Consider the following 11583-nt stretch of genomic DNA (forward strand, 5'->3'; position numbering starts at 1 on the left):
ATCTCTACTAAAAATAGAAAGAAATTAGCTGGACAACTAAAAATATATAGAAAAAATTAGCCAGACATGGTGGCACATGCCTGTACTCCCAGCTACTGGAGGCTGAGGCAGAAGGATTGCTTGAGCCCAGGAGTTTGAGGTTGCTGTGAGCTAGGCTGACACCATGGTACTCTAGCCCGGGCAACAGAGTGAAACTCTGTCTCAACAAACAAAAAAAAGAATAAAATGCACAGAAATAAATTCAACAAGGCACAAAACTTAGACTCTGAAAACTGCAAAACATTGTTGAAAGAATAAAACAGACATAAAGCCAATCTAGTGAGGGAAAATGGTGTTGTGCATGTCTTAATTTCCTTTTCCATGATTACTAATGGATTGAACAAACTTTCATATTTTTTCTTTTTTTTAAATGCTTATTCATGTATTTTGCCCAATTTTCTATTTATTGGTTTTAATATTGATTTGTAGGCATGCTTTATATATTCCGGATACCAATACTTTGTCAGTTATGTGTGTTACAGATATCCTAAGTCTGTATCTTGTCTCTCCACTCTCATCATGGTGTCTCTTGACATACAAAAGTTCTTAATTTTAATGTAGTTGAGTTTATCAGTCTCTTCTTTATGTCTTGTTTAAAAATGTTTGCATATTCTGAGTCCATAACATTTATCTCCATAAGTCTTAAAGTTGTCTTTTGCATTTAGGTCTGTAATCAACTGGGAATTTTTATGTTTGGTGTAAGGTAAGGATACACTTTCATTGTTTTCCCATATGGATAATCATCTGTCTCTGTATTCTCCTTTCCATAGTCATTTGCAACACTTCTATTTTACATTGTGTTTCCAAACATGTATGAATATGCTTCTAAGCCCTTTTGGTTAGAATCATTGGTTAATTTGTCTGTCCTATACGAGAATCACACTAAACCTTAATTACTATATACTTTTTTTTTCTTTTTTTAGAGACAGGGTCTCCCTGTGTTGCCCAGGCTGGTCTCAAGCAATTTTTCCCCCTCAGCCTCCTGAATAACTGGAACTACAGGTGCGAGTTGCCTCACCTGGCTAGTATTGACACTTGGTAGAGCAAGTCCCCACATCTATTCTTTTTCTGTAATAATGTCAAGATTATCCTTGGTCTTCTGCCCTTCTAAATGAATTTTACAATCAGTTTGAAAACTTTCCAAAAGAATCTGTTAGAATTTTGATTGGAATTGCATTGACCCTATAGATCAATCTGGGGAGGAGAGACATCTTCACATCCATGAAGTTGGGATATCTATTTATTTAAGTTTTGTTTTCAATAAGATTTTTCACTTTTTCCATATAGTTGCTTGATTTTTCAAAGTCCTATTCACTTCTCCACAGGATTTTCTGCACTAAAATTATTTCTAGAAGTTAAGCTATTATTTGCCTAGTACAAGGGCTATGGACCTCAGAAATATTTGCTGGACTTGTTTCTGGTTGGTTTTAATCTATACATCCAGCAAATACTTATTAGGCACCCTGTGCCAGACTCTATGCTATGCACTGATAATGAAAAAAAAATCCCTCTACTATTCTACTCTCACCCTTGAGAAAACTATTTGTCTCGCTTCTTTTTCCTTCATCCCAGTTCCACCAAAATTATGTTGTAGTCCTTTTGCTACTAGCGACTTTAGCAATTTTTCTCATTGGATAATCCATCATCCTCCCCACATTAAAACTTGATAGAATGGTTATTTTAATTTCCTGTTCTCTGAAGAGGAGACAGAAAGGGTAGTAATCCTAAACATGATGATACTTCTCTTCCTACAAGATCTACACCTGTCACAGTAGATAAAATCATTCAAGTCAATTACATAAACAACTTCAACCTTGGGGCTTTAAAACCTCCCATAGGTGTGCAAGCTGTCCCAACAAAGATAGACACGGGCAAGTCCAACAAAAATGGCAGAAAGTATGGTTTCTGCATGAAGTCTTAAGAAGTATTAAGAGTCGCTTGACTAGAAAACTGGTGAAAAAGGGTATTTCCTCACACCGCACACTAGTGGAGAATCCCCTTCTAACCTGGAAACCCGCACTAGTCAGGACTCAGAAACGTCGGTCAGATTTCTGGGTCAGCCCTCCCACTCCTCAACCTTTCAACATTAAGAGGATCTCTCCTGGGCCTTCAAACTGCCTTCATTCCTAACCCTACTCAGGTCTTTCATTCACTGCACAAGTTATTGAGCACCTACGTTGTTGCCAAGCATAGTGCTAGGAAGGTGAAGGAATATAAAAGCAGTCTCTGCAGTCAAAGGGTTCACAGCAGGAGTAAGGTTTGTGCATAAATAATTACAGTGTGATAACTGGTATTTCTGAAATCAGAAGGGAGCGACTCAATCTTCCAGGGAGTGACTCTGAGCTGGGTCTTACACACAGGATGAGCTCTGCAATTCCAGGGGAAAAAAAGGAGAGGGGGAGGGTAGGCCATTTCAACAGAGAGAAAGGCGTGGTCACAGGGACAGCGTATCCTGGGACCTGTTTGAGATCAGTGAAGCTGGTGGTGTGAGGACTCACACAGGGTGGAGGCTGGGGGACCTCGGAGGTGCAGGCGGAGCTAGAGCCCAGGCCCTCCACAAGCAGGACGAGGCCTGCGACCCCCGCGGCTTCCCGGGGACCAGTGGTCACTGCCGGGTTCATATCAGCCAGACCTCGCTCCAAGCCCCAAGACAATACGGTAAACGCAAAAAGGAGGCAGCCCGGCCAGGGGCGGAGACAGCCCCCAGACCCCACGGCTGCAGACCCTCCCCAGCGGGCTGCCCGCACCTTGCCAAGCAGCCGTCTCAGACCCTCGCAGTCGAACTCCATCTCCAGCCAGTCCCGCGACCCCGGCCACCGGACCTTCTTCCGGAACGGCTGCAGGATGGAACCCGCCGAGGACCAAACTTCCTAGCGCCCCAAGGCCCCGCCCTGTCCCGGACTCGAAATGCGGCCCGAGGCTCAGCCGCGGCTCCCGCGCGGTCAGGCGGCCCCGGCAGCGCGATCCCGGAGCGGGCGAGTGACGAGGGCGCGGCCAGCCCCCGCTTGCTGGGAGGAAACTGGGGAGATCTGTGAGGAGAACAGGGAAGACCAGAGCAGAAGCAGCAAAGGAGGTAGAAGCAACACGCGCTATATTCTTGAAGAGAGTTGCTGGAAAGATGGGTTACATTCAGCGGAGTATCAGAAAAGATCAAGATCGAAAATTGTAGTTGGATGTAGGAGGAAGGAGGTAATGGAGCTTCAAAAGCAAAATTTCAGGGAGTCGAAAGGGAAAACCAGTCGGGAGGAGCCTCAGAGAACAGGACAGCCGCATCGGGAGGGCGCGGCACAAGGGGAGGAGTGGCACTTTTTTTTTTTCTTTTTCTTTTTTTGCAACCATCTTGGTGGTTGAAAGAGGAAAAAGTCAGGTGAAAAACAGAGTTCGAAGCGAGAGGAAGGCGATTGATGAGATAAGGTCATCCGGAGAAGGAAGGCGGAGAAGAGATGGAGGATACAGTAATTTTCTGGTGGTGTTTGGTCTCCTGGACTTGAGAGTTACGTACCGGCTCTGTATTCCAGGTTTGAGCTCAGAAGCTGAAAAGTCGCAGGAGCTGGATATTGTAATTGCCAAGAGGCTGGGCAGCAAGGAGGGTGATTGTGTTTATAGGAAGATCCAAAGGCCGGGCTGCTGTGACACAGTTGAAGAAAGCGAAAGGCTGGAAGGAGCGTTTATGCATTCACAAAAGTTTTGCTGAGCATCTACAATTTGCTAGCTATTATTCTAGGTCTGAGGATACAGCAGTGAATAAAATAGACAAAATTAACTGCTGTCTTAAAGTTTTCATTCTTTCATTAGTAGAGAGAGAGCAAAAACAATGTAATAAACAAGTAATTTATACAGCTGTTAGAAGGACATTGGGACAGCACAGTAAGAGACTATTAGAAAGAACCTATTAAAGATTTGGGCGATTTGGGGGAGGGCTTACGGAAGCCAGGCTTCAGTTTGGATTGGGTGCTGTCATAGAGCAGGATGTTTTTCTGTGACTGGATATCTCAATAAGTATAATCTACAGGATGGACAAACTCGAGTGAGGATAAAGCTGGAATTGGTAAAGAAGCAGCAGAGAGGGATGTCTAGTATTTCACGGCTTGTGCAGTGACCGTATTCTTACCTCTGCTCAGATGAAGTTGTGAAGTGGCCTTGTTGTATCTCACCTTTTTATGATCTGAGTGACCTTGTCTGATGATGGTTTTCTATGAGACTGTTCGCGTCCAGCAGAAGAATAATCTGGCCTAGCTGTGAGCCCCAGGCCCGCCTCTAATAACACTGAGGCCTTGCTGTGTCAGACCAGTTCCCAGATGTCAGGGCCTGCCTTTTTCTTTCTCAGGCTTTTACTCTGAGAGAAAGAAGAAGCCACTGGGAGGTTTCCAACAGAAGAGTAATGTGATCTGACTGAGTTTTAAAAGAACAACTCTGTTGCATTGTGAGGAGACAGTAGTGTGGGGGCAAGAGTGGAAGCTGGAAGACAAAGTCGAGAAAGATTACAGAGAAAAGCTGAAGGATAAGGGGCCTGTGTAGTGTACCTCAGCCAGATCTAACAAAACTTGGAAACAGTGGAACTTCCAGGAACTGCAAGCTCTGACAGATCCTGCCAGAAATCTATTAAACGAGGAAAAGATATCAGGTTAGCAAGCAAGGTTCTTCAACCTTTTATGAAGGAGCCTTTTATGGAACAGGCCTTTCAACCAAACCGCCAATTCTCTTCTGGTCTAGTCGCTGTGAACACTTTACGCCAGAGCATGCGTGTGTGTTCAACATTTCTTATGTGCAAGTTTCATTGCCAAGAGTTTTATGTGCTTTATCTCTGTTAATCTGCACAAAATCCTATGACCTGGGTAGAATTATTATCTCCATTTTACTGAAGAGGAACTGAGGTTTAGTGTTGTATTACTTATTTCCTTGTTCCTGAGATTCTTTATGAATAAGAGATGTATTAATGACAGGTTTTGAGGGGAGAAAAAGACTACAAAATTAAACATACTTAATAATTTTAACACTATACCTATTTCAGAAGAGCCTAAATGTGAAAAAGAGGCTATGTGGTTCCATAATTGGTTCCATTTTACAGATAAGGAAACCAAAGACAGAGAAAGGTAAAATTATTGCAGAAGGTAATGTGAAAGACCATGTTCCTAATCTGTGCATTATACTGCCTCTCACTGTGTGTGATACTGCGATGAAACTTTGTGATTAGAGATAATCTAGGAAATCAGAATTCTGTGCCTATTGGTATTTACAAGAGGAAGGCTGTGTAGTAAACATTAGCTTTTTTTAAGCCTCCCTCCTGACTTCCAGTCTGGCTATTCTCATCTCATGAAGCTGGTGCTATTAGGTCCTATAATCTAACCAGGCTGAAACATTCGCTCTTCCCCAAGCACATTGTGTTCTTCCTTGCCTCATACCTGAGTACTTGCCGGGGGTATTTTGTTGTACTGGTATACCTGACTGTATTCATCTCCATCCCTCCTTCTAACCCCAAAGACTGAGGCCTATATGGACAGAGGTTGAATTTCATTCATCTCTGTATTTCCTGTACTTGAATTTATGCATGTATTAGTTCTATTAATATTTAGTAAACCAGATATAAAGAGGCTTTCAACAGAAAGTTTGCAGAATGAATGTGAAAGGTGACCAAAGCCTTAGGGACAAAATGTAGTGTACTAGTTTTCAGCCTTATCTGTTTCAGACTTTTAAAAAAAATCTATTGAAAGATATATACCTGCCCCAAGAAAATGTACATGCCCACATATACAGTCTGTTTTGTGTCCAATTTTAGGAATGTTTGTGGATTTTTGAAGTCCACTGGACCCCGGCTTAAGAAATTCAAGTGTAGTTGGTGGGAGTATAATTTGCTACAACCTTTGGGCAAAGTATTCTGATATACCTTTGACCCTATAATGCCACTTTTGAGAATCTGTATTACAGAAATAAAAGTACCCAGCATATATGTACAAAGATGTTAATTTTGTTAAAAGGAGAAAAAATGTCCCAAATGGAGAAATGGGAAAGTATATATTCTACATCTCTGCAGCTTTAAAAAAAACCACAAGAATGGCTTGTTTAACATTAGAACTTGTTTCTGGCCGGGTACAGTGGCTCACTGCTGTAATTCTAGCACTCTAGGAGGCTGAGGTGGAGCATTGCATAAGGTCAGGAGTTTGAGACCAGCCTTCCACAAAGGAAATGAGCAATAACAAGACCCCATCTCTACTAAAAATAGAAAAAATTAGCCAGACGTGGTGGCACACACCGGTAGTTCTAGCTACTTGGGAGGCTGATGCAGGAGGATCACTTGAGCTCAGGAGTTTGAGGTTGCAGTGAACTATGATGATGCCACTGCACTCTAGCCAGGGCCACAGTGAGAGACTCTGTTTCAAAGAAAAAAACCAAAAGAACAAACAAAAAAACCCTTGTTTCTTAGTGCTGTGCTTCTAATCTCTTTTTATACCCTTTGTTGCTTTCATAATTATTAGCTCCATCAGACATATTGTTAGGGAATGAAACCTTCTTATTGCAAATATCAGACACAGTCCTCAACAAAACACTAGGCCAGGCACGGTGGCTCACGCCTGTAATCGTAGCACTCAAGGAGGCCGAGGCAGGAGGATCGTTTGAACTCAGGAGTTCCAGACAAGCCTGAGCAAGAGTGAGACCCCGTCTCTACCAAAAAGATAGAAAGAAATTAGCTGGACAACTAAAAATATATAGAAAAAATTAGCCAGGCATGGTGGCACATGCCTGTAGTCCCAGCTACTCGGGAGGCTGAGGCAGAAGGATTGCTTGAGCCCAGGAGTTTGAGGTTGCTGTGAGCTAGGCTGACGCCATGGCACTCACTCTAGCCTGGGCAACAGAGTGAGACTCTGTCTCAAAAAAAAAAAAAAAAAAGAAAGAAAAAAAGAGATGTAAATTGGAAAGAAAGGCTTTGAGTGTGGACCACTTGTTTAGGAAATTTGGTCATAAAAAGAAATTAAGAAACAGGACAGATAGGGAGGGAGCCACAGCATCAGTTGGAGGTTTTTTTTTTTTGAGGAAAGGACAGGGGTACCTGTGTATTCATGATGGCCAAGAAAAGAGAACCAGTGGAGAGGAAGTGACCCAAAGTGTTGCAGAATGTAAGTATACAGTGGAGGTGAGAAAGCGTTTGAGATGGGAGGGGAGGCCCTATGTCTTGGCCCTAAGCTGGAGTATCAGCTGTATCCCCTAGTGCTGGTCACTCAGGCTTGCTAAACCCCAGTTTTCTCGTTAGTAAAATGGGGTTAATAATAGTACCTAGCTCATAGTGTTGCTGTAAGATAATGTATAAAAAGAGCTTTGTTTGCTGCTCAGCTACTGGTCTGGAGGCAGAGTCTCTGGTGTTTTGTGAGTCTGGGCCACATGAGCCAGTGATGTCATAATGCCCTGGTAGACTCCAACTTCTCCACTAGGGAGTTGCGGATCCTTGGGAACCAAGGACTCGAACTGACATGCGAGACTTCTACCAACTGGGGGTTTCATGAGCACACTCTTTTGCCAAGATCTTGGTGAATAGTCTCTCACTGTGCACTTATATCTTAGAAATTGTTTTATTTTTGATCATGATCGTGCTTGGCTGGATGCTTTTTGTTGGACTTGCATGTTACATGGGCACGTTTCCAGAGTTGGTGGTAAGTAGTGGCCCTACCTGTAAATCCCTAGTCGTCAGTCCTGGTGCCCACTCACCCTCTCATCTGGGGTTTCTGACCACATTGGAAAAGTGGTTGAGGTCTCACCACTAATTGGAAGTCAGGATGTGATGGGAACAAAGTTAATTTCCCAGGCTACTTCCTATCCCGTTGGGGACATTCTTCTTTTATGTCTTTTTTTTTTCTCCTCCATCCTACGGGAGATAGTACCTGACTTGTGGTTTTCAGGACAACTGGGTCAGTGGTTATTGGTAGGGAGGAGAACTTTGGGGATTGGTGGGGCCTTCCAGTCACCATACAGGGGCAGCTACCTACCGGGCTGATGAGTAGAGCTATCTCTGCCCTTAAATTTTCTTTCTAACTCAGCCTTCAACTCTGAAGTGGAAGGAGAGGTGGCCTGTTCAGGAGAGCAAGACACAACTGAGGAGCGAGGCTTTGGATGAAGATCTGCCACAGTGAGTAGGTGATCGGGTCTGCTGGGCTAGATTCCTCCATTTCCAGAAAACTTGGTAGGACCCTGAAATCTCTGTGGAGTTCTTATTCTTTTGGAAAATATAATAAACTGTGGAAGGGGAAGTAATATGAGGGACTGCGAGGGACAACAGGCCAGAGTTCTCTGTTAATAACCATGTCTCTCAGGTATTCTTTTTGAAGACTGTTCCCATCTATTAATTTATTTTCTCACAATCACTATAATATTTTGGACCAGCATTTTTAATGCCCCTTTTGGCAGATCCTGAAACTGTAGTTAACATGAACTTGAGTTCAGGTCCAGACTTTGCAACTGACTATCATTGCAGCCTTGAGAAAGTTCAATTAATTTCTCTGAACCTGTTTCTTCTTCTGTACCATGGGAGATATCTGAGTATCTTATCATTTTTGTGAAGATTACATTTGGGAATTCATGTAAAGTATTTAATGCAAAGCTTGACAGTTAGCATTTAGTGAAATAGTAACTCAACAACTAAGCAAAATAATGAACCAGTCAACAAAGATTTACTGGTGACAGTGACTGGTGACTATTTACCCAAACCCACATGAGCTAGTTCATTGGTAAAGGTGCAATGCAAGTACACATCTCTACCCTCTGGACTCAGTAGCCTCTCACATTCATTCTACTAGACCGGCCTGCCTACAGGAAACATTAACGGCAATATACCTTTTAGCAAACCATCTCCAGGGTTTCTCACAACCCACCCGATTTCATTCAGACCTGTTGAACTCTTCCCTTTGTTAGACAAACTTAATTTGGACTTTTAATAAAGGCTTACCCTTTTGGAGGCAGCTACTCCAGAAGGTAGGGGTGTCGAGCCCCAGGCCCGGGTACACTTAGGAACAGGACATGATGGTTGGTTTCTTGTGCTCCATCTCTCCCAGGAGGTATGTGAAAGCATTGGCCCAAAGCAGTCAGACCCTTGTGAGGGTGGGGATGGGGATGGGGGCCCTGGGCCCTTGAGCTGAGCCACAGCCACGCTGTGTGAGGGTGACCACATGACTTACACTATTCCGTGCCTCAGTTTCTCTAGCTATGAAATGAGTAAAACAAACAGCCCATCTTCCTTCTCTTCCCTTCTAAGGAAAGTTGTAAGGGGGCTTACTATGTATGATGAGGGTTTAACTGTGCCATTTTATAAAATGTAAGATTTTTATTTCTTGAATAGCCTAACAAGAGCATATAAAGTTAATTGTTCATCGTGTGCCTCGCCAGCTAATTCTCTCAGTTAATCCAGGCTGGGTTTTGTGTTTTTTTTTTTTTTGTGGTGGTGGTGGTGGTGTTTGTTTTTTTGCATAGCAACATTTTTCACATCTGATTGCATAAAGCCAATGGGTAAACGTTTTTGCAGGTGCTGTGATGCCAGCTAGGTCCTAACCACATGGAGTCCCTAGAGAACAGGGCCCTTTTGATAAACTTTCTTTAGCCCCAACACACCTAGCTAACCAGCCCTTATCTGCACACTCTGGCTGGGTCTCCAAGGTCACAGGAGCTGATGTCACAATTGATGTCTGAGCTTTGCCCCCCAGAATAGTCACAGGTAGCCATTTCAGTTTAGACTAGACCACGGAGCTCCTCAACCAGAGCTGCCATGCTGGGCCATCCACCATCTGGTCTCTGAAGAAGACAGCTCAGTTCCCAGGAACCAAGGAATAGAACACCACACCTTCCACAACCACCCATCTCTCCCTGTGCACACTACCAGCTGAGCAAGAAGCCCCGCAATGATTGTTGTCTTGTGGATGGTTCTCATTGCAGGAACAATGTGGAAGGGATATAAATATCCCCCAGAAGGGGTAAGTGTACTTTCAGCTTTGTTCTCTATTCCAACTTTGAAATGTATTCCCCTAGAGAAACAAACCAAGCATGAATATCCAACTCTGCTAACTTTAGAAACAAATACTCTTTTCTTTATTTAAAAAAAAAGTTACTGTAGCTTATCTACTTCTATTATTCACATTCACACTCTACTTAAAGTTGGGAGAGTTCCCACTTTCTTTCATATGATCTTCTATACCTATTTTCTTAAGAGTCTTTATTCTTTTTAAGTTCTTCAGTTTGGAAGCAGAGAAAAGGATATTTTCAGGCCCAGAGTCAAAGCTTTCTGACTTGGGTGACCTAGTCCCTGTTGTGCTAATAGGACATATCTATCGTATGCTCAGCTTTCAGTACCATTTGCTAAATCAGCCCACTTAAGCAACCTTTTCTCTTCGGCAAGTAAACACTGCTCTGTAAAAGAGTTCTTGTGGCAGATGTCTTTCTTCTCTGCCTGTCAGACCTGGGAATGTTTCTTTTCTCTGCCTCTTGTCAGTTTCCACACTGCTAAGCCTCCCTGCACCTGGGATCAGAGGCATTAGGTGAGACAGAATTGGACACAAACACCTCTGCCAGACCCTGGCAAGGCCAATTTTCTCAGTTGCACACTAGCAATCACTGGACCCACCTGACACACTTTTTTCTCCCCAGACCCCAGTAGAAGAAGCCAAAGATGATCCTGGTGAAGTAATGCAGCTCTGAAGCTCACCTGACCAGCTGTACAGTTCCTGATGTTGGTTTCGCATAAAGTAATTGCACATTATTTTGTCATATTTTATGTAAAAAGTTACTGCACTTTTTAAGATGAAGACTTGGTATTCTGTTAGCTGGTAATGGGGAGAGGGAGGGTGGGGAGGTAGTCAGGGTGGATGGGAGATGATTGTGCCCCTTCTGTTACATAGTCTCTAAGACTGGCATTAAGATAAAGATAACTAGTTCAACTTGTCCTCTGCTCTGTGTCCCTAAGGACAGAAATTCTCTGGAGCTCTTTAGATCTGTTTCCCATGTAACACCTTTCTCCTAGGTCCAGAGTCTGAAGGTGAAAAAAGTGTTACAGAAAAGCCTAGCAATAGCAGCAACTTTTAGCTTGTTCTTTGGGGTATTTCTTGTGGCCTTTTCACAAATATTACTAAGAACCCAAAGTTTACACCATATGGGGAAAGAATCTCATTTTGATATTGGGGTAGATACTGAAGTATACATTATTTTCAGTTTTACAATAACCTTTTAAAGCTGCATATCGGCCTCATTTTACAAAATGGCAAAAATAAAGTCAAAGGGCCAACGTACACAGCTCTGGGTTGCAGAGTCAAGATTAAGATCAGGCCTTCCCCTTTGCATGCTTTTATATACCAAGAAAAAGAGCCAAAGACTGTGGGATATCCAAGATCTTGCTGTTTAACACATTGACTGTCACGTGAGTTGTATCGAATGCAGCCTAGTTTTGAGCCCTGGGCCTCATGAAACAAAACTCCGCAGTTGGTGAAAATCTTACTTGTTGATGTTCTTATTGTTACAATGAATATTGACAATTCTAAAACCATGCACTGCGTTGCATATAACTCACGCACAGAA

General features: G+C 43.0%; 2 protein-coding genes across 7 annotated transcripts in view; one reads left to right on the forward strand and one right to left on the reverse strand.

The window, feature by feature from the left end:
* The window catches only part of UEVLD (UEV and lactate/malate dehyrogenase domains), a 37546-nt gene extending 34565 nt beyond the window's left edge, over positions 1–2981 (reverse strand). For all 3 annotated transcript variants that reach the window (XM_045557655.1, XM_045557654.1, XM_045557656.1), the window contains exon 1: positions 2787–2981. In XM_045557655.1, the coding sequence (XP_045413611.1) occupies positions 2787–2828 (42 nt within the window). In that variant the 5' untranslated portion in view covers positions 2829–2981. The remainder of the gene's footprint in view (positions 1–2786) is intronic.
* Positions 2533–10771, forward strand: SPTY2D1OS (SPTY2D1 opposite strand). Of its 4 annotated transcripts, none has more exons than XM_045557658.1 (4): positions 2533–3228; positions 8067–8155; positions 9952–9989; positions 10660–10771. In XM_045557658.1, the coding sequence occupies exons 1-3, from the start codon at positions 2947–2949 to the stop codon at positions 9971–9973; spliced, it is 393 nt and encodes a 130-aa protein (XP_045413614.1). In that variant the 5' UTR covers positions 2533–2946; the 3' UTR covers positions 9974–9989; positions 10660–10771. The 4 variants fall into 4 exon arrangements, with proteins under 4 accessions (XP_045413614.1, XP_045413615.1, XP_045413616.1 ...); XM_045557661.1 differs by lacking the exon at positions 2533–3228 and adding an exon at positions 6893–7682; XM_045557659.1 differs by lacking the exon at positions 9952–9989.
* Positions 10772–11583: the final 812 nt, after the last annotated feature.

Source organism: Lemur catta, chromosome 7 (genome assembly GCF_020740605.2).
Source record: "Lemur catta isolate mLemCat1 chromosome 7, mLemCat1.pri, whole genome shotgun sequence".
Taxonomy (NCBI): Eukaryota; Metazoa; Chordata; class Mammalia; order Primates; family Lemuridae; genus Lemur; species Lemur catta.

Bases quoted from the DNA above. Each gene is read 5' to 3' on its own strand.
- SPTY2D1OS (XM_045557658.1), top strand. From the start codon at position 2,947: ATGCGGCCCGAGGCTCAGCCGCGGCTCCCGCGCGGTCAGGCGGCCCCG. The intron at 3,229-8,066 runs GTAATGGAGCTT...TTTCTAACTCAG, and splicing joins TTGGATGTAGGAGGAAGGAG to CCTTCAACTCTGAAGTGGAA. The intron at 8,156-9,951 runs GTGAGTAGGTGA...TTCTCATTGCAG, and splicing joins TTGGATGAAGATCTGCCACA to GAACAATGTGGAAGGGATAT.